The sequence below is a fragment of the Mauremys mutica genome, chromosome 8 (assembly GCF_020497125.1).
Source record: "Mauremys mutica isolate MM-2020 ecotype Southern chromosome 8, ASM2049712v1, whole genome shotgun sequence".
Taxonomy (NCBI): Eukaryota; Metazoa; Chordata; order Testudines; family Geoemydidae; genus Mauremys; species Mauremys mutica.
In genome coordinates this window covers 103,675,819-103,703,372 of record NC_059079.1, presented here as the reverse complement: position 1 = coordinate 103,703,372, position 27,554 = coordinate 103,675,819, and the positions used below count along the sequence as shown (strand labels likewise).

At 42.1% G+C, this 27,554-nt stretch overlaps 1 protein-coding gene across 2 annotated transcripts; it reads right to left on the bottom strand.

Annotated features, from left to right (window-relative positions):
• MAML1 (mastermind like transcriptional coactivator 1) lies at positions 1 to 26,178 on the bottom strand. 2 transcript variants are annotated; one of them, XM_045027962.1, is made up of 5 exons: positions 25,692 to 26,178; positions 13,980 to 15,401; positions 9,327 to 9,587; positions 6,689 to 6,800; positions 1 to 3,329 (listed from the first exon to the last, which is right to left on the bottom strand). In XM_045027962.1, the coding sequence occupies exons 1-5, from the start codon at positions 26,061 to 26,063 to the stop codon at positions 2,341 to 2,343; spliced, it is 3,156 nt and encodes a 1,051-aa protein (XP_044883897.1). In that variant the 5' UTR covers positions 26,064 to 26,178; the 3' UTR covers positions 1 to 2,340. The 2 variants fall into 2 exon arrangements, with proteins under 2 accessions (XP_044883897.1, XP_044883898.1); XM_045027963.1 differs by having other exon boundaries at positions 13,980 to 15,398.
• Between the last annotated feature and the right edge of the window lie 1,376 nt (positions 26,179 to 27,554).

Sequence of the window (27,554 nt, the reverse complement as noted above, 5' to 3'; positions counted from 1 at the left end):
AAGACTATTGTGAAATTTTTCTTGGCCCAATTTTTTGTTTAATGCAATATTAAAACCAATCTTACTAAAGTTTCCCCCGCCCCCCAATTGTTGATACCAGAGAAGTTAGGATTAGTAAATTTAAATCTCAGCTATTTTACCTAGAAAAATCTTAAAAACAGTGTCACTAATACCAGTGTCACTGGCACTTACTTCTCATTCAATGATCAACTCCCTATCTTACCTTGTTTTAAATAACCTACAAGGGATTTAATTTGCTTCAGTGGAGTTTCAATCTCTATCTATTCAATGGTGAAATCCACTGGTCAACATACAGCTATCAACAGCCTCTATATCATCCAAACTCTGTTTAACAGGCCATAATTAACTCACATTAGGTAAATGAGTACGACAAAACTAGGTTCCTGTGTATTTGGACAGGGTTAAATTAAACTTATTAGTGTTAAAAGCAGTTTGTTTTTTAAAAAGTGCAAGTTGTCTGATAAATGAGCTGCAGAGACAGTAAAATATTTTCCTTCCTAGAATTCACTTTTATCCTTCACTCCTCCCTCATCCCCCCCCCCCAAATTTTTTAAAAAAAAAGCTTAAAATCCCCCATGCTTCTGCAGTGCAGAAAGGCTCCTGAAGATACAAGTCTGTGTTGAAGGAAATCCTTTTAATCATAATGCTGGAAAATTTTAAGGAGCTTTACAAAAATGGAAAAAAGTTGGCCCACTATTTTTTTTAAATGGGGCTTGGTGGGAAAGAGGTATTTGTGCAGCTAAAACAAAAAGTTTATTTCATTTTAAATTAAAAGTTAAGGCAAGGTGGTTTGTTGGTGAGAGGGGAATATTTGGTAGCAAGTAAGGACTTTAGAACAGTGACTGCTCTCATTGCTTTTCGTACCCTGTGTGAGACTGACCCTAACACATCCGGGTGAGGGTGAACGGTCTCCGTGGGCTTCTGCTTCAAGTGAGATTAGAGAAGGCAATCCACCTGTTCACAGAAAGATTATCTAACTAAATACTCCCTCCCTCCCCCCCAGTTTGTGAAAGTGGGAGATTTTCACATTGGAGCAACCTTGAAACAAGGTTAGTATTTTTCCAAGCTCCCTGTGCTATTACTTGCAGATATTTACATTTTAATAAGGACTTTACACTTCTCAGCCCAGTGCAGCTTTTATGCACTTGATCCTAAAGTGACAATATCTTGTGCTTATGGCATTTCTGTATTTAGTTTTGGAGAAGACTGATCTCACAAAGTCCACATTAGAAATACACTGCAGAAACAAACAGTAAAACAAGATGAGCTGTGATGGGGCAAAGCCCTCATTTAAACACAGCTACCTTTGGAAATGAGTTATGATGAAACATGTGCAAATTAAACTGGTTTATGTTTAAGTCGGATATATCTGAAAAGTTCTCCCATAAGTCCCTCTATAAACTGAGCAAGGTAAAAGCCAGGAACTCTCTGTCCCTCCACAACAGAGTGCAAACTGGAACTTGGGAGTCCACAATTAGGGTGACCAGACAGCAAATGTGAAAAATTGGGACAGGGTGTGTGTGTGTGTGGGGGGGGGTGTAATAGGAACCTATATAAGAAACCCAAAAATCAGGACTGTCCCTATAAAAATTGGGACATCTGGTCACCCTATCCACAATCCATAAGGAAGTCACTAACCTAGGCCAGCTGGCCAGGTTTTAACACTTTCATCTATCACCAGCATTCAGAAAAATTTGCTGTAAATATTGTGAAATACCACTTGCTTGTTGAGAGTACAGGCACACACTTCACTGGTGGGGAAAAAGGACTGACTCAAAATAAAGAATGTTTTGCAAATGTACTGAGGTGCACATCCTCTCCTCTGGCAAAAATGAAGTAAAAAATTTGGTAGGGCAATACTGTAGCTAGTAGCATGCCAAGCTGGGAACAATAATCAACTCAAGTATTAGCTGCAGGAGAATAAGCCCTAAGCACAAAATACTTGCAGTTTTATTTGCTTTCTTTCTGCACCATTGTTGTGGGTTTTTGTTTATTTTTAAATAATTAAAAACCTAAGTTCCAAAACACTGCAAGTGAGATTTCTGAAGGGCTGACTTGGATGCACACAAATCTGCTTGACCTGTTCAAATGTGCTCCACAGATGCCACAAAAATAAACGCATGGTCATTGCAGACCTGCTTGGTGCACTATTATGTGTCGAAGCCTGTTGGGAAGCAGCTCCAGTCCATTTCCCAACCATTTACCTCTAATGCCTGCAAGTCTCTTCAATGCCACAGGTTTTTGGTCCAAGTGTAGTTTATATTTCATGAAATTAAAAAAAAAAAAAAAAAAAGATGTAGAAAACCCTCAAGCCCCATTTTAATGATTTCCTAACAATTCATCCAAGTCATTCATCCATTCCTCTGAAGTCCTGTTTTTCAGCAAAGAGTCTATCAGGTCCGTGTCACCAGTCAAGCTCTGCAGTCCATTATTGCCTGATTGGCCACTGTAGGCAAAAGGCAGCTCCTGACTGGTTGTCCTCACTGAGTAACCTTGAGTACAGTGCAGATTGGCTCTATTGGGCAGTTGCTGATTTGGATTCTGGCCAAAAGCAGTCAGATCTGGAACGGCCTGGCTCATGCTAGGCAAAACTTGTTGCGAGGGTACCTGCTGCTGGGTAGGTGGGTTTGTCCTCTGCTGTGCACTTAAAGATGACAACAGCTGCCCAGAGACGGCAGAGTTCATGGAGGCCATTGATCTGCTGGTGCTTAGGCTTACCTGAGGCATCCCTGTAGCAAACTGCTGGTTGGCCATCTTTAGGTGAGTTTGCTGCATGTGGAAAGTGGAGCTGGCAGTAAATGACCCTAAGCCACCATTTCCTTGTGTCTGGTTATTCATATTAGGCATACCTTGGTGTTGCCAAGATGGATTTTGGGCACCTATAGCTGCTGGCACTCTTGCCATCTGTGGCTTGGCTATGGTTGGATTCAGTGCCCCCTTATTGTGCTGCTGAGAAATGCTTGGGTTTCCCAGGGTGCTCTGCCCATACCCAGCAGGAACAGGAGTGCCCTGACCCAAGCTGGGCTGCCTTTGCATCTGTAGTTGTCCGTTGGCACTTTGATTTGCATGCTGTGAAATCATTTGGGTCATACCAGATGTCATGCTGTACAGCCCCCCTCGCTGAATGTTTTGCATACTAGTGTACTGAGTCACACCTCGATCCTGCTGACTGGTGCCTGATTGGAGAGGAGGAACAGAGCTGTGTCCAGGTCCAATCTGAATCATGTTCTGGGTCTGAGAAAACATCCGTGGACTGCTGGAGTTGGGCTGTCCTAAGTTACTTACCCCGGTCATGGCTGGAGACGACCCTGTAATACACAGTGATTATTTTCTTCGTTAACTATTTCAGTTTATCCAGAGACTGTCTAGACCTTTAGACGCTATTTCACATATATGTAGTAGACGCATTTAACATACATATACACACACAATATAAATGGGAAAGTTCTATATTACATCTTCCCCTGTAAAATCAGTCTTGTGGTATATCAGTAAAGAAGCTTCCAACTGCTGCCTCGTAAGTAAGGCTGTGAGTTGGACATGGATTTCGTGACTTTCTGTGACTTCTGCAGTGGCCAGTGCACCTGGCTCAGAGGCAGCTCAGGCAGCCCCTGCACCAGTTGCACTAGGTGCTGCTGGGGCAGTCTCAGGCCACCATGCCCGCTGCCTAGCAGCTGCAGAGTTCGGGTGCGGGAGATGGCAGGGGGTTGAGGCACGGGACGGGGTGAGGCAGACTGAGCGGCACTTACCTAGGAGGCTCCCCGGAAGCGGTGACATCCCCCTCACTCAGCTGCTAGGCAGAGGCAGGACCAGGCAGTTCTGCATGCTGCCTCCACCCAAAGCGCTGGCTTTGCAGCTCCCGCTGGCCGGGAACTGTGGCCAATGGGAGCTGCGAGGACAGTGCCTGTAGGTGGAGGCAGCCACACCCCTGCCTAGCAGCTGAGCGAGGGGGATGTCGCCACTTCCGGGGAGCCTCCCACGTAAGCACTGGCCAGAGCCCGCCTCACCCCATCCCGTGCCCCAACCCCCTGCTCTTTCCACACCCAAAAACTCTGCTGCTGGAGGGAGGTGGGGGATGCTGAGGCATGGAGCCAGGTAGGGAGCATGCGCCAGGCCCCCCCAGCACGAGCTGGGGTCCAGGGCTGCGCTCTGCACCCCCCCACCCAAAGTTTTAGTCAGGGGTATTTTTAGTAAAAGTCATGGACTGGTCACAGGCCATGAATTTTTGTTTACTGCCCGTGACCTGTCCATGACTTTTACTAAAAATACCCCTGACTAAAATGTAGCCTTACCCAGAAATCAGTGCTCGCTACTGATCAACATGCACAGGTGAGATTATAACAGATCAGCAGCAATTTGAATGCCACTTCTTTTGGAGAAAGCAGAAACCAAGATCACAAGAGCCAGATTTTTAAAGGTCTTTAGGCTCCTAAAAATGCAAGACAGGTGCCTAGTTTTCAATAGCACTTAGGAATCTAACACTTGTTGAAATCAATTGGAGTTATGCATCAAGGTGCGTTTGAAAATCTAACTAGGAGCCTATTTGCATCTTCAGGCTCCTAAAGACCTTTAAAAACCTGACTTCAAGTGCCTATTGCAGGGCTAATGAGATAAAGATCTAGGTCCTTCACATCAGAGTTCATGTCTGTGAAAGTGCTCTGAACTGGGAGAAGAGGATCAACATGCTGAAATATAGCATCAGGCTGAGAAGGAGGGCAGACTCTCCAACTTGTTCATCTAGAGTGGATGCAAATAATTTAACTCATTAGGCTATATGCCAAATCATCTCTTTTACTGATAATACATCTGCTTTATCTGTTTCAGTTTGAATGTTAGGACTTTCAAACCAGATAATGCATCTATTTTCAGTTGAGTTCCTTTTGGATTTTCATATTGAAGCATTCACTATGCATCAGCACACAAGACTGATATAAAAGCATGATGAATCACAGGAATAAGCAATATGCTCAGTAAACTACCAAGAAGGTGGCTCCTTTTTAACTCTACTTAAAAGCGTTTATGCAGAACAACAGCTCCCTCTCCCCCAGTTAGAGTCCAAATGATATAAAGAGACAAGAGGAATAAATAAGAAAGTGTACAGAAAATAATTCCTAGAAATAGTTCCAATGCATTTTCTGCAATGAGATATAAAAGGAGTCCCAAGTCCCTCTTTCAAACTTGTTAAACTGAGGCAGCCACTCTTACCTGAAAAGCTGGGGGTGAATGTTTTGAATTCAAGATAAGTGCAAAAATTTGCTGGTTTGAATGGTAAGGCTTTCAAAGCATTAAACAAGTTATCAGTGAATATACTATAAAACAAGAAGTTCAGAAGTGGAGAAAGTTCGTTTTTTGCAATGCTTATAAGCAAAGAGGAGGTACATATGCCTGGATGTAACAGTGATAAAATAACTATAGTTAACATGCCTATAGGATAGAACCAATGGTGTTTTTAACTATGCGGTAACTCTTGCAAATCGTTACACGCTCAGTATTTCTAACTGATCTATCACTGCATTTCTAGTGGTAGTGGTGGGGAGAAATAAGTACTGCAATGCTCAGACTGAGGGACAATACTTACCATCTATCCTACATACCAATCTGTTATAGATGTAAAGCATTTCCTCTCTTATGCCTTATCAATTTACTTCTGTTAAGTATCTTGAGGAATTAATTGCCTGGCCACAGAAGCCACATTTCATATCACTGACTAAGATGTTGCATGTTACCATCCATCAGCATTATTAATATAATGGTATCTTGTTTATATTTCCACATTAAGAAGTTGCCCTTCGATGGGGATATTGGAGGTGAGTGGAGAGCAGAGGAGGAGGAGGAAGGAAATGAGCTATTTTTTTAAGTTCTTTTACCTCCAGAGAAAGTGAGTGGATCAATACCTGTAGACTTAGTTATACTCAAAGCAGTTTCTTGCCCCAATGCAGGGGAAGCCTCTTTTTGGTACAAAAAGATGGGTGGTTACTGTCTTCCAATGTTTTCACATCAGTTATGTTATTCCACCTGACTGGTAATTACACCTTCTTGCTACCAGCATTAGTACGCTAACAGATGTAGCGAGTTCCACCCCTCAACCCCCACAAATAAATGCAGACCCGCACCCTAAAATGCAGAGGATCAGAGTTTACATTCCTCACTCAAATCAACAGGGATAAGAGTGCTGTGGACGCAAAACAGTCAGGCTCTTTAGTGGGGAAAAAGGTTCTTGTGTTTTTCTTATGCAGCCCCAGGATGAATATAGGGAGTGATGTCGTTCAGCTTCAGAAAGAGCTGTAACCTTCATGTATTGGAGGCAAGGTAACTATAATTTGGGGTCTCTGCAGGAAGAGGAAGCTGCCCTTGGGGAAATGTAAAGACATTTAAAAATTTTCATGCCATCCCGTATCCAAGCATTACAGACTTATTCCTAGAGATGTATTAAAGAGTTGGATACTTAAGTTGTCATAAACATTCAATTAATGTATGTGGGATAGACAGTTTTGTTAAATAGCAACTGAAGTCAGAGTATATATCAAAAAAATTTAAAGAGTACCAAAGAAGGTAACAAAAAATATTAACGAGTTATGAAGTCCGGGGACTTTGCTCCTTGGGAATAAATGTAGGGTGTCTTCCATCTCTTTTCACCATTATTAATTCAAATCTCATGTTTGTTTACCTGTGAACTGTCCAACCTGCTGCTGGTAAGGGTTCTGTGCCTGATCTTGGTATTGAGGGGGTGGTCGGGTCAGGTGCCGCTGGAGCTGCTGCTCTTGTTGGTGCCGCTTTTCCTATGAAAGGTTCAATACAAGGAGTTAGAAAAAAAAAGAATCAACACTGAATTTAAAGTGTGACTTCAAAGCTATCTATGCTTTGTTCAGAGGTCTGATAACTATGGGGGCTTTAATAGTGTTATATAGCCAACCCAGAAGAATACTCTCTTTTTACAGGGGTCAAATGCAGTAATTTTTATTTAAAAGAGAGGAAGGGACAGGAGGGCAGATTAGTAAACAGTGGTTGACAGACTTCTGACACACTCAGGAAAAAAAAATGCACCAACTGAAAGCCAAGATGACAGAAACATGCATCAGAGGTTGATGCAATGTACATCTAAATGCTCTCAGATGCTAGGAAAACTGGAATGTCAGCCTTTCAAACACATGCCTATTCAGTAAATAGGCCTGAAGAGCTTTGTGTAAACTCAACGCCCCCCCCACCTACAAAAGTTGGTCCAATAAAAGATATTACCTCACCCACCCCCTGCCTCTCTAATATTCAGTAAATAGCCATTTTCAGTAACATTTCTGAAAACACTACAGGGAAAAAATGCACTTTTACACAACTTCCCCCACTATCAATACGTCTCATTTTAAAGGGGCCCCGCAAAACAGAAAAGTGAATTTTCTTATTTTTATTATGCATCAAGAAGACTGAAAGGTTGTTTTAAAAGATTTTTCCTGCCTCTGCCTATCCCAGTTTTCCTAAAAGACCATGAAACCTACTAGTTCTCTAGCTATGATAGAGAACCCATACCAGTGATGTTAACTCAGCTGGAGGAAAGCTCTCCATTAAAGAGTCAACAACCCTGCCTCTTCAATTTGGTGGAGAAAGCTCCCAAGCCATCTAACAAATCCACCAGCAAAAGCAGGGAACCAAGAGTTGGCATTTGGGGAAAGTTGGGTGGGAGGGAGGAATGAAAGGTATTAAAAAAGTCCTTTCAGGCTCTCTTTGAAGATCATAAACCCAAAGGGGCACTGACACGGTCAGAGGCACATTTGAGAGTAAGCACCGCTGGTCTTTCTTCTGGGGATTGGTCTTGAATGGCCATGGAATTCTGGGAGACAGTCTCTAGGAGAGAATGATGTAAATTGTAGTCCCAGATCCTGCAACTGCCAGGCTATACTAAAAAGCTACCCCTGGCTCCGAAGCTGAGAACCGGAGTGAGGCCTACAGGAAAGGAAGAAAACAGACTCACATCGAGAGGTAAGCATTTGAAGGAAAGGCCTTCAGAGCAATACAGCAAGGGTACAGGGCTGAGGCCTGTAGTTGGGCTGTATAAGTAGGAGCATTGTCAGCAGATGGAGGGACGTGATCATTCCCCTCTATTCGGCATTGGTGAGGCCTCATCTGGAGGACTGAGCCCAGTTTTGTGTCCCACACTACAAGAAGGATGTGGAAAAATTAGAAAGAGTCCAGCGGAGGGCAACAAAAGTGATTAGGGGGCTGGAGCACATGACTTATGAGGAGAGGCTGAGGGAACCGGGATTATTTAGTCTGCAGAAGAGAAGAATGAGGGGGGATTTGATAGCTGCTTTCAACTACCTGAAAGAGGGTTTCAAAGAGGATGGATCAGTGGTACCAGATGACAGAACAAGGAACAAGGGTCTCAAGTTACAGTGGGGGAGGCTTAAGTTGGATATTAGGAAAAACTTTTTCACTAGGAGGATGGTGAAGCACTAGAATAGGTTACCTAGGGAGGTGGTGGAATCTCCTTCCTTAGAGGTTTTTAAAGTCAGGCTTGACAAAGCCCTGGCTGGGATGATTTAGTTGGGAGATTGGTCCTGCTTTGAGCAGGGGGTTGGACTATATGACCTCCTGAGGTCCCTTCCAACCCTGATATTCTATGATTCTATGTATGCTTATTTAGGGGCTAGACTGCCTCTGAGGGAGAAAAACTCTTCAAGCTGTGTGCCAATGTGGGAATATGGCACCAATATTAAGGGCAGTAGAGAGTTTACAGCTGCTCTAAGCTGATGGGAGAGAGCTCTCCCGTTGGCTTAACTACTTCCATATTAGGAAAGATGAAAAAGACTGGGACTTTTCAGCTTGGAAAAGAGATGACTAAGAGGGGATATGATATAGGTCTATAAAATTCTGAATGGTATGGAGAAAGTGAATATGGAAGTGTTATTTACCCCTTCACACAACACCAGAACCAGGGGTCACCCAAAGAAATTAATAGGCAGCAGGTTTAACACAAAAGGAAGAACTACTTCATACAACGCAGTCAACTTGGGAACCTCGTTCCAGGCGATATTGTGAAGATAAACTAAAACTGCTCTCAAAAAAGAATTAGATAAGTTCATAGAGAATAACTATCAATGGCTATTAGCCAAGATGATCAGGGATGCAATTTCATACTCTGGGTGTCCTATGCCTACACTGGCCAAGGCTGAGAGTGGACAACAGGGGACAGATAACTCAATAATTACACTGTTCTTTTCATTCCCTCTGAAACATCTGTCATTGGCCACTGTCAGAAGACAGGATACTGGGCTAGACAGACCATTAGTCTGACCCAGTATGGCAGTTCTTACCTGTTCTGCTAGGAGTTGTTGCTGCCTCTGCCCTATTAGGAACTGCTGCTTCTGTTGCTCCATCAGCAAATGCTTTTGTTGCTGCTTCTGCTGGTCCAGTAACATCTGGTGTTGTTTCATTACCACTGCTTGCTGCTGATTGCTGAGATAGGCTGCGTTGTTATGGTTACCTGCCATGGAAACACTGGAAGGCTGAGCACTGACACCAGGGCCTGGGACAGAAACAGGAACACGAGGAACACTGGGAGAAGGGTTTTGATCCTGCAGAATATAAATAACATCAGTTATAAGAGTGACTTGGGTACTAATGAATCTACAAGTGCTATATGAACATATTCAGATCAGCAAGATCATCACTCGTGACAAATCACTACATAACTAGAGAATGGCAAAGTGTTTTTATTACTTTCTCTCTTACAGGACACACATCATATCAAGATATCCCTAAGAAAACAGACACTTGGCAAGCCATATCCATTTTTGTGTTTTCACAGTCTAATAAAATTCAGTGTAAAAATTGTGTAAAACAAATCTAGCAAAATATTTTTAATTCTCAATAAAGAAAGCTTCAGATTAACTCATGACAATGCCTGGGAAAGAAAAAGAAACACAAGGTGGCCAAGGAAAAATGTGTATCAAGGGCCATATATGAATAAAGTGATTAGAGGTCGATCTGGAACTACACAACATTCATGGAAGGAGACTGCAGTGTCAATTTTATTTACAACACTTCCGCCATGCCTCACGCACATGAATGGCCCTATGTATGCTTCTACACAGCTAGGAGCACACTGCCAGGTATTAATAGGAGGGTGTGTGTGTGTGTGGGGGGGGAAATCCACAAATCACCCCTCTGACATCCTGCTACTATCCAGGTAGCGGACTAATTATTAATCTTTATTCAATCCTCCAGAACTTCAGTGCTGTTTTCAAAAGCATGTTGTAAACCATTAAGTACAATATGCATCTGGGCTCTCAAAACCTTCTTTCGAAATGAAGAAACATTTTGAACTGTACCCCCATTAAGGTTATTTGGGAAATGTATTATAGGCAGAGATTAATTCAATTTAATAAACTACCAGGAACTATAGCATGTGATTAAGCAATACAAGATACCAATTCTGCAAGAATTTATACGTTATTACTTCCACTGAATTCTACAGCACTATTCATGTAAGCATTTGCATTCTCCACTAAGCCCCTGATTCCACAGATAGCCTTTCAAGTATAATCCTCTCCCTACCATAGGCTTTTGCTTCCTTGATTAGGCTTCATACATCTTATTCATTCAACATTAATTACTCGCAGCATACCACAACTAGTGTGAAGTACACAAACTTTTTACATTTACTGGAGCGGCAGCATTTCAAATGAAGACTGCATAAAGCAAATTTGAGATACATTCTATTTGAATGTGAAATTATACCTAGTAGATGCCAACACAAATATTACAGGAATCCTGCTTCTTTCAATTTATGATTGTACAGGTGAGTCTCATCTTACGCACATTTAACATGCGCGAATTCAGCTTTGCGCGGTCAGCAAAAACAAAAATGAGAAAAACAACAATTTTAATACTGTACCTGTAGTGCGGGTGATTCCACCCATTACACTCAATGTAATTTTCACTTTATGCGCTATTTTCACTTTATGCGCTGACAGCGGAATGTAACCCCAGCATAAGATAAGACTCACCTGTATAACTGAATTATTGTTAAACAGATAGTTTTATCTGGTTAACAAGGAGTTGGGGGTATTTGGGGTGAGGTGGGGGGTTAAAAACCAAAACGTATAGTCCAAAAGCATGATTTTTAATGTCCTGAACCATTAGACGATCTCTAGAAGAGTTGACAAAAAAAAAACCACAGACTAACAATACAGAGAGAAGTTTGGGTCTTTAGTTTAGCATTCAATATTTACTGTTTGATATTCTTGTATTTTCTCCACGTAGCTGAAAACTGCAGTGTGAAACTCTGCTCTTTTAGGAGTAAGAGACTTGAATGAACATAAGTGCTACCTATAAAATAGCAACAATATCAGAGAAGACAAATACTAAGTCTGCTTTGACAGTTTTACAGGTAACCACATCAAAAGTCTTATTTGCAGTTCCTATGGTTACCTTCAGACATCTTGCAACCCCAGCTTTAATCTTGACCATATTTTTCACACTTTTTTTTTTTTTTAAGTTAAAGTGTCAGATACTGGGGTGTGGAGCCAGCTCCTCTACTACCAAGTTAATCAGATACTGTGAACCAAAAGTAATTGATATTGCACTGTATAAGGGCTGGTCTACACAAACTTGCAGCAAATTAACTAGATCTGTTTTAATTAACATCTTTTGTTATTTCAATGCACACTGATGTGTGGAACTGCCTGGAGTCAAACATGAAAAAAACCAGCTGTTGAGGTGTTACTTCCCCCCATTTTATCAGTGCTGTGTTGAAAGTGACTTACAAAGGAAAAAAACTGGAATGATGCCTTCTTTGCTTTTTATGAAGCATAAAGTAGCTCTAATTTACAAAAAAAATTCTGCTTGGTCTTTACCTTAGAATAGGGGTGTGCAAACTTTTTGGCCCGAGGGCCACATCTGGGTATAGAAATTGTATGGTGAGCCATGAATGCTCATGAAATTGGGGTCTGGGAGGGGGTGCGGGCTCTGGCTGGGGGTGCAGGCTTCAGGGTGGGGCCAGAAATTAGGAGTTCAGGGTGTAGGAGGGGGCTTGAGGTGGGGGCAGCGGCGGCTCAGGGCAGCCCTTACCTCAAGCGGCTCCTGAAAGCAGCGGCAAGTCCTTTCTCCGGCTCCTACGCAGAGGTGCAGCCAGGCGGCTCTGCTGTGCACTGCCCCATCCGCAGGCACTGCCCCCGCAGCTCCCAGCCGGAGGGGGGAAATACTGCTGCCTCCAGGAGATGTGCGGAGCCCAGACCCCGCTCCCTAGCAGAAATTCGAGGGCTGGATCCAAACAGCCGGCTGGCCGAATCTGGCCCGCAGGCTGTAGTTTGCCCACCCCTGCCTTAGAAGCATCAAATCATGTCTTTCCTGTTTTTTGATTGAGGTAATCTTGAAGAACCATATTACTGGAATAAGATCTCTAACAGCCTTTAGCTGGAGGGACAGGCTTACATTTTTTAAAAAGATCTTTTCTCTCAACTGTTCCACAAGCATGTGTGTTCTAGGTATTAAACACTACAGTTTTAAATATTCTGACAAGTCACCCTCAATTGCACAGATTTATATTTGTGATACCATTTGTGTATTTGTATCCTATTAGTTCTATAGTCTTCCAGGAATAACAGGGTAGACAAGACATGAGTTTTTAACGTAAAACGAGCACTACAAGTCTTTTGGGGAAAAAAGCATTAGTACACCGTAAAGCAAAAGAGGACAGTAACTAATTTTTTTCCTTTGCAGGTCACCTTTTATTCTGCATATTGTATTCCTGGGGAAATTCTGCACCAAACAATTAAAAATTCTGTGCACAATATTTTAAAATTCTGCATATTTTATTTGTCAAAACACTATATAATCATGTCAGTTTCAGTTATTTTGGTAACTTATTTCAAAATATCTGTCAGCAATTATGTCTAACAACACATACACACAAAAATTCCCCCAGGATTAGAGAGTTAAAGAAACCCCCTAAAACAACCCAGTTCCTGGTTCTTCCCCCTCCCTCAGACACCTGCACCTCCTCCCTTCCCTAGAGCCCAGCCACTGGGCACCCCCCAACCTGAGACACTCATACCCCTTCACACCAGAGCCCAGGGATTTAGAGGGAGAAACAGCATGATGCTGGGTCCCAGGCTTGTATGGAGTTTCCTGCATGGTGCCATCTTCCAGCTCCTCCTCCCGCAGCAACATCATCTATTTGAGAGCTGGGTGCTCTGCTGGGTCCAGCAACCCCTAGTGGCAACCAGCATCTCTGCAGCCCATATTTGCAAGGGAAAAAGGAAATTCTGTGCACGACATTAATTCTGTGCAAATTCTGCATTGCACATTGGCACAGAATTCTCCCAAGAGTAAAACTGCCTCACGTAGACAAATGTTACCACTGTCAATTTCCACCGGGGGGCTGGGGGGAAATACGAACCTCTCCAACAGCTGAGATTTAAGATAACCAACCCTGAGATTTCACTTAAAATACAGTCCATTTGTTCTCCCAATGGCCCCCAACTGCTCATATGAGCCACAACACCCTCAGAAGTCAAGAATATCCAGAAGGAAACAGACCTAAGGTCTTCAAACAAGTCATCCGAGACATTAATTGAAAAGAAAAGTAAGGTTTCTTTGAGAATTATTTTTAAGTTTTAAACAAGAAATTTTAGATAAATGTTTACAAAGTTTTCAAGTATCTTTACAGATAGTGACTTTTATATTAAGGAATTTGGTTCCCACATGGTATATTAAGTTGGAAATATATCTTACCAGCCTAGCTATTAGTATTAACTATTAGACACTATAGAAATAACCAAATTTTCATTGAGTAGATGGTTTTTCCTTGGTCACGTCTTGGTTTTGCTTGCTTTAGAATGGAAAATTACGATATTCAGTAAACTGTATTTCCAAATAATTGCAACTAATAATTGGATCTAGTCCTACCCACCCAGCACTCCAAGATCTGTTACTTCACAATGGTAACAGTCCTGAACATTTACCTGGCTGTGTGGTACTAGAGGTCTGTAGGCAATATTTCCAGACTTCTGCTTCATCAGGAACATCCCATTTTGTTCTTCACTCATATGAGGCAGTGGCGGTTGCTGGCGCTGCTGAAGATATGCCAACATAGGTGTCTTGTTCTGGCCAGGTACTGTAACTCCTTGCTCACACTCTGCTTTGTAATGAGAAAGGGGTTTTGTGTTGCCATAATCTAGCATGGAGCCTTGGCTATTTACAGGGTTCTGGTTCAGGCTGTTTGACTGATGACTCAACATATTCACATGGTAATTGCCTCCGTTCCTGGGAGAACTCTTATTTGCCATACTAGGAATTATGAGTTTCTGGTTATTGAAGTCCTGTTGGTAAACTGAAGGGCTGGTGGGATTGTCCATTGTGTAGGGGACACCCAGTGGACTATGAGAAGGTCCAGATTGCTGCCAGCTGGATATCTGACTGGTTTGGTGGACTTGTGAAGCCTGCTGCTGGTTCTGCAACATCTGGTCTCTCTTCTGCTTAGCAGCCATCTGTTGAAGTTGGTGAGCAGAGGACATTTCTTTGGCATTTCCTGTGCCCTGTCCAGATAATAATACATTGGGTAGAGGCCTCTGCACATTTTGAGACTGGTTTGATGCCTGCATCATAGACTGGTTAGGATTTTCAGTCACTAGCTGACTGGAAGACTGGAACATAGTCTGAGAGCCCCCAACTGCTGGAGAAGCAGCACTAACAGGTACAGAGGAGGCTCCAATGAATGTTGGACCTGAAGAAGTGGATCTGACTTGTGGAGACCCCATCTGCTGTTCCTGTTCAAAGGCTGCTGGGGAAAATTCAGTCTTTATGTTAATGTCTTGTGGCAATGGAGTTTGTGCAGCTGAATTTGAAGAATCTGCATCCTTCTTCTCCTCAAAGTCTTCATTAAATAGATCCTTCATGTCTTCATCGGGCACTGATCTATTAAGTTCATCAATGAGTTCCTTCCATTCCTGCTCATTAAGATTAAGATCAGGCATCAAGTTGTTCTGAGATATAGAACCACCTGCTCCAGCAATCATACAAGGAAGGTCATCCACAGGCTCTTGCTTGAGCTCTTTGTTCAAACCCAAAGGAAATGAGTCATCAGCATCACTACGCCCGTTCAGCTGAAGGTTAGAATCTGGAAGACACTTTTTACTGATGCTGTCCAGTCCCATTGAACGTTTTCCATTGAGCTGTAAGGTATCTCCACCGGAAGATTTCTTGTCAAGTTGATGGAGTGGGGATAAAGGAGGTACGCCATTGGAGGAGCCACTTACCCCACCAAGACCATCCTCATGACGTAATTTCTTGGACACAGAAAACATATCCCCATACCCATTCTGTTGATCTCCATTCTGAGGGGAAGCAGCACTATCAAGTTTTCTTTTCACCGTCTCATGGAGCTGCTGGAAAAAAAAAAGCCATTTTAAATGTTTTAGTTTTATATGTTTCACTACAATATGACCATCATCTCCTATCATATCAACAGCTAGTCCAGCTCTTTCTATCCTCAAACATCCAAAGGCTAAAGTTTCTACTATAATGGCACACTTCATAATGAGTGAATGTTTCTGAACCAAGGGATTTTACTCAGCACTTCAGGATATGCTGAACAACAACTCTTGAACGCAAGAGCAGCTTACAAAAATGGAAGACAGGTCTTTCCTCTGCCATGAGCAAGCTCTTTTGGAAGCCATCTTCCTATGGAAACCTTCTGCTCAAGATAGATTAGGCCTTTAAAATTGTCTTAAATCATAACTTCCTGCTTTAAACGGAAGGAAAAAAAGCTACAGAATCTAAAACCTACAGACAAGAGAGGGAAAAAAAGTGTATAAAAATTATTAAACCTTTCCCTCTTCAGAAATCTAACATATTGATGCAAGGTTTTTTTTGCAGTTTTTTTTTTTTTGATGAGATGTTATATAGATAACTTTAAGAGATAAGTATTTGGGGTGAGAGAAGGTCTGGCTATGCTATAAGCCCTTTATATAGTGGCCTCATTTATATGTTAAGGTAAATAGCTCATCAATGTAAATTCTTTGTACACAAATCATTGCTTTGTGCAAACACTGACCCCTCTATAAATACCTTTATGATTCACGCTTATCTAAAAGTGATTCAAAGCACACTGATCAGTGTTCCTATGTCACATTGGGATGAATTTGAGTGACATTTTCTTCCCAAAGTATTTAATTGCCTAGCATACATACTACCACCATGGATAAACCAAACAGCTTATTGCTAACCCTATACAGTTAGCTTGCCTCACCAGACTGTACATGCAGGTTCTCTGATTTCATAGTGCCATCTAGAAGCAAGTAGAGGGAACAGCATCAGATCTAGTCAGCCTTGTCATTACAAAAGCTTGGGATCCTCCATTCATCTTATCTCCTCTGACAGCACTCAATCTATAACTTGCTACCAATGATGCTAAACAAGGCTTGAAGGGTGAACAGGAATCTTTCCCAGCAAATGTCAGCAACAGAGCTTAATTTAAAAAGATAAATGCCATCTACATTGGGATATTATATGCAAACTCCCAGTGTAAACACACTGGGACAGCAGAGCGCTGTGTATTTGGAGCAGGGTGGCTTCTGCTATCACCTCCTCATCTGGGATGCCGAGGACCCCTACACGCTGCCTTAAGTAAGGATGGCTGCAGAATCCTCACAAGATGCATCAGCCATACAACAGCTCTCTGATATGGTAGAAAAAAAGCCTGTCTTTTTTTTAAAATACACTAAATGGAGCCTCCCTACCCAGTCCTCTCTTTCATGTTCTTGAGTGGGATAAGTCCAGATAGAGAGGAGGGAAACCTCAGTCTCGCACCACTCAAGCAGAGTCAGTAAAAATGGATTGGGGGGGGAGAAACATATACACTGATGTAGGGATAGCAACTTTAGTTAATATATCAAAATGGTAGCAAAGTATCAATTGATTTTAGGAGGGAACATTGATTATTTTGATGTCTGCATGGGTGGGGTGGGATATATTTTAATTTGAAGCACAGAATTCAACTAGCAGGAGACCAGGATCTTCCAGCCCTAGCATGGGAATGGTTGGAAGAGGTATCTGACCACTGGGAGACTAGGCACAAATGGAGGATGAACATGAGATATTGGTGTATTTTGGCTTGAAGAGTAGGCTTACAGCTTAGACTAGGAAGTGTTGGGTAAATTTTTCAAGCCTTGGCTATAAAGAAAAAAAAATACATTTGATAAAAATCTGGGTTTGTTTATTTTTTAAGAAAATGTTGCTGGCTCTGCATTAATTTTTTTTTTTTTTTAATTAATTGACCAAGCAGCACAGTACAGATGCAATATTCGCCTTTCAGCACGTTTCCTATTGTTTAGTCAGTTTCCCAACTGGGATAATTGAAGCACAAGGTGGTTGAGTAACTTGCCCACAGTCACATAGTGAGTCAATGGCTCAGATCAAAAATAGGATCCTCCTTTGCTTTAAACCATTAGACAACACTCCCTCAATACTCACATGCAGGTAGCTCTAGAAAGAGCTGAAACCCAAAAGCGGTGATTGAACTTTTAATACTGAACATATTATTCCTACAGTTAGAGCAAATTCTTATGTTAAGAACATATACCTTACATCTTTCTTAGTATCTCCTCAAACTTTAGAAACTTCCCATTCATTTGAAAGCACACTGGTATTAAAATTATTTTGTTAGCGCTCAGATATCTGACCACAAAAAGTAACAATTTGATCATGGAGACAGTCCAAGAAAAAACACTATCACCTCAAGCTGTACTTGCATCTTCGCTCCAAAGTGGAGCGAATTCAAAAACAAAAACTTACCTTTCATAAAATTCCTAAGAGTGTGTATGTGAGGTAAGTTGATTTTTAAGAATTCATTAAGATACACCTTGCTTAGCCTCATCGAAGTCAGAGGACATTCTAAAGACATCTGGGCCTATATGCAGCATCCTGTACAGATGCTGCAGAAAAAATTGCCTACATATTTGTTATTGTTGACATCAATGCACAAAGTTTAAGCCTAAGAGATCTGTGAGCAAGACACTGGGTTTGGGCTTATATACAAGCTATTAACTGACTTCATCTTCTTGCTGGTTTATTTTTTACTTCTAAAAAAAACCAAGAGTGCATTTGGATATGTGGATTTCCCCAATGGCAAAACATAACTACAAAAGTTTCCAACAGCCAAAATCCTTTTTTCCTGTATGTCAATATTTGTGCCTTTGAAGATTAAAAGTAGTAATGGAACCCAAAGTCCTCCCAATTCGTAAAGTTGGGTAGCTGCCTTGCAGATTACTCACTTTTATTTTGTGGGGTATCCCTTTCTGAAGGGAAGACTAAACAAAATTTTCCACATATGAGTTCTTGGCTTCTGCCGAGTAGAAAAATGATATGTTTGCCAAATCAAAGTACAGTGACAAGACCTATACTTCTTGGGTGCAGTTCCAAGTACAGCCAGTTCACAAAATCCTGGCAGCTGTGAGTTATGAGTCAGTCAACAAACTCCATGAACAATCAGCAGCCCAATCAAAGAGATCTTGAAGCAAGAAAATCCTGTTCTATTATGATGAAAGCACAAAAGGAAGAGAAACACTGTTTAGGTATGTTGGCCACTGTCATCATGTTAAGTGCAGTGGCCTTTTGGCATGCTGCTCTTGCTAGTTGTTCATAGCACAAATCAATCCATTTAATCCAGTGATCCCCAAACTGAGGCACACCTCCCTATGGAGGAACAGAGGAATATATTTTGGGGGGTGGGGGGGGGCAAGAAGACAGGCAGCAGGGCCTGGCCAGCCCCCACAGGGAGTAGGGGAGGAGTGCCACCCAGCTCTGGCCCCAGCCACAGTTCCACTCCCAAGCCAGTTCTGCCCTCATTCCTTCTCCTCCCGCAGCTCCACCTTCAGCCCAAGCGCCTCTGCTGAGCCAACTGTGTTGTAACAGAGGGGGTGTATGGACGGATTCCATTACTGGTAAGTCGGGGGGTGGAGGGAAAAAGCACAACAAGAAAAGTTTGGGCACCACTGATTTAAATAAATCAATAAAACAATTTGAGCCAGCGTTTTCCCATTCACATGAGATCAGCATTGGATTTCCAAGTCTGATTTCTCTCCCTCCCAAAGCTGGAAGCATTGAAGCAGCATCATATTCAGGGCCTTAGGGAAAGAAGAGTCAAAATACTGTGCTGCAGACCTTTAAATTGACTTAGGCCTTACCTACAATGGCATTTTTGTACCACTGCAAGCAAGTCACTTTACACTCTAGTGTGCTACATCTATATTAGGAGTTTGCACCAAGGCTGCAACCTCACTGCCAAAAGGAAAAGCATGGACAGGTTAGCTTCAATGAAGCAAAGCTCATCAAGCCCTCCTTACTAGGAAAGTAGACTACCAGGATATAATGCCTTCAGGGGAATAGTGATCATAAACTAATGGAGAAATCTAATAAGGAGAACTCAGGACTCCAGAAGTGGGAAGAGTTGGAAACCCAGCCATTACACATCCATCTGCAGAGATCAAATCTTTAAAACAGCATTACTTATAGTGAGGAGAAAAAAAGATTCTCTTCTGGCTTTAACTATTTCACACACTATTGTTGGAAGTGTCACATCAGGTTATTTAGCAAAAAGATTTAAGAAAAATACTCTCTTCAGTTTACCTTGCACACTTGATAGTATTTTCCATATATACTCAGTTTCCTGTTTGTCCACGTCTCTTACAGCAACAAGGAAAAAGCATTTTTTAAAATAGAAAAATATGTTATTGCAAAAGTCACAAAAATCAGCAGAGACCCAGGGTAGTACCTGACAATCGTTATTTGAAACTGTTTAGATTTCAAATTGGCATCCCTTATGTAGATCAGCTTTACATCAACATTACTAAGTTGGAGACTAGAAATAAAGTGTGGCTCTCACATTTAACAGTAATTTCAAAATAGTAGTGACAGTCTCCTTATCTAACTATAATAGATATTAAAGGGACAGTCAAATCCTATTTTTGAAAATTCTGTACTTTGTTATACTATCTTGAGTATTATAACTTGAAGGTTAATACAAATTTGGTTTTTTGATGTTTATTTTGTGTATCTGATATGCGTATAGTCAGCAATCCTAAAAGTTGTACTGATCTAGAAAATATAACACAATGTAGTTTTCTCCAAAATCAAAAAGTTAGTAATAAACACTGATTTTTTTAGAGCATGCTTAACTCCCTGTGCCAAACCATGATTACGAGCAACTGATGACAAATATTTTTAGAAGTATTACTATTTTAGTACTGCCTACAAGCTCCAGCTGAGATAAGTCTCACTGTGCTAGGCCCTGTACAAACATAGAAGACAGTCCCTGTCTGCCTGGACAATGGCTGAATCTCACTCAAGAGCTAACCTTGTGAGGTGGAAATAGATGCATTATCTGAGGTCATGGTCTGGGAGTAAATACAGAGTATTTTAAATGATTTTCTTATTAATACTATACATTAGGAATTTCGCTACTCACTTTGATGACTGAAATATAAACAGCTTTTATAACTATGTTCTGCTTCTTTCAAGAAAAGCATTTTATTACCAAATCTGTTCCCATACCCTAGAATGCTCACCAGGCTGTCAGAGAACCACAACAATGGACTAATTTTAATTTAACTTTTACTTTCATTCCAAAAAATGTGTGTGTTTGGGAGGCAGCTTAGTTTGGGAGGCAGCTATAGTGAAGACAAACAGCTACAGATGTGCATGTATAAAAATGTAAGCACCTGTATTATTCACAATAGGCAGCTTCTGCTACAGGAACTGTTCTGCTGAATCAAAACTGCTATGCTTTAAGCAGCAATGCTAGGTTCTCTACCTAAGTTGAACTTCAGCAGCACTGAACACTCCCAGTTCTTTACAGTTTAGGAAACACCACTGCAGGCCTTAGCAATCCAATAAAAAAAAAAGTGTTTTAAGCACACTGCAATAACTTGTGCCAAGAAAAAGCAGACAAAAAACCTGCTTGAGTTGTTTGGCAACAAACTATCAGACTTGTCAGCAGATGATGGCAATGGTGTAATTATGGTGAGACGGCACTACACTGTTATACTAGAGTATTGCAAAATTATTCATATTTTGCTATTTTGGGGCCGAAAAGTAGTTAAAAAACCATTTCTGACATCCACACACAGCTAATGCCTCCTCCTCCTCCCGTCAGCCCCTGCGCCCTCCCCCCCGCTCAAAAAAAAAAAAAAGAAGGGTTTCAAATAAGTTTAATTGCAACACTAGGAACCCTTGCAAATCCAATCCAACAATACTTCATTTATTTTCTGCTACTCCTCTAGATCTTAAAGTCAGGACACAGGTACAGTTTTCCCCACTTTCTTTTACTTTGTGTCAATCTTTTACTTCCTGGACAACCCACTGCCATAGGAGCAGGTAAAATGTACTTTGTTGTGGGCAGAAAAACAACCTCAAAAACAGACTGTGGTAATTTGCAGGAAAACAATCTCTTGGTTTGTCAAATAGAATTTCAGCAATGTAAAGCAAGTTTTTCTTTTTTTTAAATAAAGGTTTTAATATTTAAATTTAAGGGATAGAAAGATTTGATGTCCATTATAACAGGAGTTAAAGGTTTGGGTTTTTTTTACATGTTTAAGCAAGATTTATTTCATTCTTTTGTGGTAAAAACTGTGTCTGAATTCTGTTTGTTTATATATACACAATATATTAACTGACCGTTCTGGGGCTTGTTGTTTGTAGTAGCATGGGGGAATCTGTCCCTCTTGAAGAACTTAAGGTTTTTGCAGGTGAGAGTGGGATAAAAATGCAAGAAACAATGCAGGAGCGGGTATTGCAGGACAGGAGCGGGATTAAAAACAATAATCCCACACAGGCTCTAATCTAGGACACCTTTATTTCACTGGAGTTAAACAGAGCAGAGAGGTAATTTTCAGTGTAATAACATCTCTTCACATCAGACCCAACTAACTGCTCAGCTGCTAAAGACTAATATTGTGTGGTTTTAAGATTGAAGAAGAATCTTTCCCCATTACAGACAATCAAACTGAGCTTTCCTGGCCACTGTAGAAATACCATTCTAGGTTTTGAGGCAAGACTAGAAAAAGTGAATCACCTATACAACAGCTGTTCACTGATGAAAGCAAGTCATAAGAAATGTGTAAGCAGGTCTGTTTAGTGCTGGTTGGTCTCCTGGCTAGGAGAGCACAACATGAAAATCCAAATCTTTGAATTCTTCCGAATCCTATATCAGAAAGAGACTTCCTAATAGTGAGCTTTTGAGTCTATGTTAAAGTCTTTCTAGGGAAATGAAAGGACCCTCACACTCACACTATGGACATTTACAAGGAAGTTTACCTTAAAGCACTGGAAGAAACTGAAAGCAGCAGTCCTAGACTGGAAATTAGGAAAAGAGGTGGCGTGCTATATGACCTACAAGTCTTTTTTTTTCTAATGTTAATCTTTTGTTTCAGAAACATTGACATGAGGGACACCCAGTTATCCAAATACTAACACTTGCCTTCATAAGGCAGAAAACAGTTAAGACTGAAATGGAAATGTGACATTTCTATATAAAGGACATTTAAAAACCTTAAAAATAGCCTCACATTAAGGAAAAGAGGAAACTAAGCATTGTTTCCTTTTTTTTTTTTTTTTTTTTTAAACTGGAGGACAAGCTTAGGTAGCACACACCCTCAACTAGAAGTATTTCTGTGTCACAGCATATTCATCCTGGCAAACAAAGGATTAAAGTGACCCACACTTCTGTTTATGACCCAAGATTGTTTTAGACCCTGAAACCAGGCAAAGAAATAACTATCAGACAAAGCACTTGATTTCTAACATCCCATGTGGGGATCACCACCACATAAAATGCCAAAAAAGAAATGAAGGTGCTCCCCTTGCACTAGTCTGAACTGCTATCGAGTACACACAGTACCTCGGAATTCACAAGCAACTAAATACAGTTGTTTAGCATCTGATGACCTATAATGAAAGGACATTTCTGTACAGCTTGGCAGCTCACCTGCATTTTTATTACAAGTGGCTTAAAAAAAAAAAAAAGGACCAACATCAGTGTTTCATTAGCTTTAAATGAAAGTAGCACTATACAGAGCAAAGCCTATATGGATCTCTTTCAAAAAAGTTCCATGTAACTCAGCAGCAGCATTGGCTGGTGTATTACCTGGTTAATGGCTTAACTAACATTATTTTGAAAGGAACATGCCAAGATATTTTAAAACAAAATAATTTTGTTGTGAAAACACAGGTTTAGTGAACATTTCAGACAATACACCATCCCCTCCCACCACAGCATGCTCAGTTTTGATATTTGTTACCTGACTGTTGGTGGTGAAACATCAGGATCTGGGTTAAAGTAGTACAGACTACACCAAAGAACTGAAATAAGCAACATACAAAGAGGGATTTTTTTTAGCTGAATTACTAAGTGATCCAACTTTATAACCAAGTAACAAGATGAAGCAGCAGCAGCAATTTATCTTAGTCATGTATACTAGGAAAGAAGCAACAGGTCAGCACAAGAAACAGTCATTCATACACTAAAGGCCTCCTCTGTTGTGTAAATCAACAGTTGGAGGCAGCTTCCTGTACAAGAAGGGCTTCCCTAGATGCGCAGTGCACTTCAAAACCACACTGTTCTTGGGGCATTTAGAGTCCTCATTATGATGCAAGCTAATAAGATGAAATCCACATACAGAGCAACTTAAAATAAATGCCAGCAGTGATTCAAGACATTCTTTCAGAGGTTCAGTATGAAGAAGTGTGCTTACAGTCTAAGCAAGTGGATTCAGCGTGTTAATCTATATTATCTAATGAACTGAACGAGCCACAAGTGTGAATCCCTAAAGTCCAGATGCAAAGCAAGCAGAAGCCTGAATTTTATGATCAACAAAACAGGCATTTAAATCCTGGGTTCCACCACAAATCTTCATTCAAGACCCAGTCTGCTAAGCAAAGTGTCCCTGAAGTGATATAGATATTCTCATTAGGAAAGTACAAATTGTTCCTTCTTTCAAGGATTTTTCTCCTCTTCTATTGTGTGAAGTTTTTGACTCAATCATAAGGATTTTTTCCTTCAGAAGGGGACAAGGATCCAAAGGAATCATCAGAAAGACATGTGTCCCACCACTTAAGAGATAAGAGAAGTGATTCACTCAAGTGATACTTGTCGTTCACATTAAAACCATGAAAAATGCAAGTTTGTAATTCTAGTCATACTACAGGCTAATTCATTGTGACTGATTCTTCTTGTCTTATGTAGTCATATATTCCCGTAGACAGTGAACATAAAATGCTACCATTGGTGTGACTAGACATTTCTGATTTAATAGTATTTTACATCCTTTTTTCACTTGGACAAGTTATTATACAGTGTAAAAAAAAGTGGCAAATCATGCCCTCTTTTTCTATCTAGATTTGATCAGTGCTCAGGAAACCAAACAAACTACACTGCATTCCACAACTTCAGTGTGAGCTGCATAACACAAAAGGTAGTTTATTTAAAAATAAATAAATAAAAGCATTAAGCATCTCACTGATACATCCAACATGCCAGATTTTACCCTTGGAGAACTCACTTCCAAATCCCAAATGCAAGTTAAAGACAACTTTGTGACTACTACTTTTGGCTATAACTTGAATCAAATTTCTATAAATGGGTCCTAGTGAATATTCCTCCAAGACAATTATCTTACATAAAAATGTGACGTTAAATATGCATATAACTGGAAAGGTGCTCGATTAACGCCAAGAGGTATCTTGAAAGGAGCTCAGGATAATAGTTTTATGATGGACTTTGGGAAACAGTTTAGAAACTTTACTTTTCTATGAAGACAGTGGGTCACTTTTTAAAATGTGTTCTGCTACACTGCATTTCCCTGCTCCTGAGCCATATCATATAGACCACTTTAAAGAACCCAGAACAAATTAAACACCTATACTGATGCACATAAAATATTATTTTACAGTACATATTCACAACCAGTAGTGCTAGTGAGAAGAAAGGTTATCCTTTTGAAAATCAAGCCGTTTTTAAATGGGTGGAGAGTGATCAGTGTATTGGTCAATTAGTTCACATCCAGCCGAAAAAATGGCAAATCATCAGCTGTCTTTCTAGCACCACTTCACTATAGTTCTTTGCAGTGTGGTGTAGTATTAATGGATGTTACTATTCTGAACAGCAGAAAACTTCTAGTTAGTAAGAACTGTCTTTACCAAACAACTAGAACCACTGACTAATTCCTGACAGCTTCGATCTCCCTTCTTGTTCATTTCCAAACAAACAGAACTATGAAAACAGTCACAGAACAAGTAATACCCGGTTGCTCCTGCAGAGACAACTGAGAGTCAATTTGTCAGAACGTAAATAGCCAGGCTACATGGAGCACAATTCTAAGCTACTAAAACATCTGTGATTGTTCTAAATGGAAGTTACCCCTGTCCCTCCCATATCCGTTGCTGGCCGCTTCTGCATGTGTAGTCAATGCAGGAGGATGGCAGTCGCCCCGTTTTAGTATGGACCGCACTGGGACCTAACCATGTAACACTCCCTCCTGCCAGTATGGGCCACGATCCCAACTCTAGAAGGGTTGGAGGGCTCCTCTCCTACACCAGCCTGGACGGGGAAGTAGCTGTGCCAGCTGGGCACTGTCTCACCCAGCACGACCTCGGGGCCCACTCAGGAACGAGCGGCTCCTTACCGCGATCAGGGTACTGCTGCGGCCGTGCTGCTCGCTACTCGCGGCGTCAGTGTCGAGGCCGTTGGCTCCAGTCCTGTCGGCGTTGCCCGCAACCACAGCAGCAGGAGGAGGAGGGGGGGCAGGCGGCGGCGGCGCCGGGGGAGGCTGGCGGTGTTTCCCGGCCCGCTTGGCCTTGGCCTGCAGGCAGCGCTGGTGCAAAGCGAAGGTTTGTTGGCGCTCCAGCTCCAGGCGCTCTGGGGACACGGCCTGGTAGCGGGACTCGCAGGCGCTGTGGTGCCGCCGGCACAGCTCTATGCGCCGGCGGAGCCGCTCCATCACCGCGCTGTGCCGCGGCACCACGAACTCCGCCATGGGGCAGGGGGGCAGCACCATGGGCCGGGGACCGAGGGGGCCGCCGCCGTTCACCGGCTCCTCACGCCGACCCCACCATGGCCAGGACACCGACACGGGAGAGACCGGGGTTCCCCTCGGACCCTACCCAGGCAGCCCTCAGGCCTCGCCCCCTCCCACCCGGGTTCCCCTCAGGCCTCGCCCACCCCCCACTTCCTTCTCCCTCGGGTCCGGCCCGACTCCGTTCCCCGCACCCTACTTCCTCCTTCGGCCCGCTACCGCTCCCTCCGCCCCAGTGCTGCCCGGCCGGAGCCCGCTCCGCTTCCCCTCAGGCGCGGCGGCCGCCTCGCTCAGGCCCAAACCCCCGACTCCCCATTGTTAGCTGCGCGGCCGCCATCTTGAAATTGCTTTTCCCCTTAAGAGCCGAGTTCAGAATAAATAGGCGGAGCTTCCTGGGTGGTGTCTGACGTCACGGATACGTAATGCGTCGCGGGAGATGATGGACAATGTCTCAAGCCCAGCGGATTGGTGGAGCGGGGAGAAATGGGGGTGGCTTGATGACGATGCTGTAGGCGGTGACCCTAACCGCATTTAAAAGGCATCGAGGAGGAAGAGGCGGGGGCGGTTTGGAACCGGCGAATGAGAGCTGAAGGCCGGGGTTAGGTGTGATTGACAAGTTAGATCATCCTTCTCCAGCCAGCAGAGGGCGGGGGCAGCCAGCAGGGCGCGTTATCCCCTCCCCCGCCCTGCTAGAGGTCTGATGAATGAAGAATTAAAGAACAGAAGGAGGAGACAGCAGCAGAGTGTCCTAGGGCACCTAGAAGCATAAGCAGTATTGGAGCATAAGCTTTCAGGCATGAATACCACCACATGCCTCTGCTGAAATGGGTATTTACCCCCTCCTCCCCCCAAAAAAAAGCTTATGCTCCAATACTTCTCGTACTCTATAAAATGCCCCAGGACACTGTGTTGCTTTTAACAAATCCAGACTAACCTGGTTACCTCTCTGATACCTGACACCATGCATGGCCCCACAATTAGGAGGTTTGCAGAAAAGAGCCTGTCACCATAACCAGGGCTTTTGAGACTATACATTTTATAGGGACAGTCCCAATTTTTGGGTCTTTCTTATATAGGACCCACCCATCCTGATTTTTCACACTTGCTGTCTACTCACCCTAGCTGGATGAAAGGTAAGAGGGGTACTGTAATATACTCAGACTTTTATAAAGTATTTGTCTTGGTATTACAGCATTTTTTTAAAAACAAACTAGAATATAAAATTAACCTGGTATGCATTACATGGATTAAAAACTGGCTCACTAATAGGTGTCACTACATAACTAAACAGAAACTCAGGCCCAAGCAAGTGTAGTTTTGAGTAGGGTCCTATAGGGCCTAGTCCTTGGCCCTCTGCTATTAATCAGAGCTCCAGGACAAAACAAAATCACTGGTAAAGTTGGCCCATAAAAAGTGTTGAGTAGTAAGAAAGGAAGAGAACAGAGCACAGACTTATCTGGATCACTTGATAAA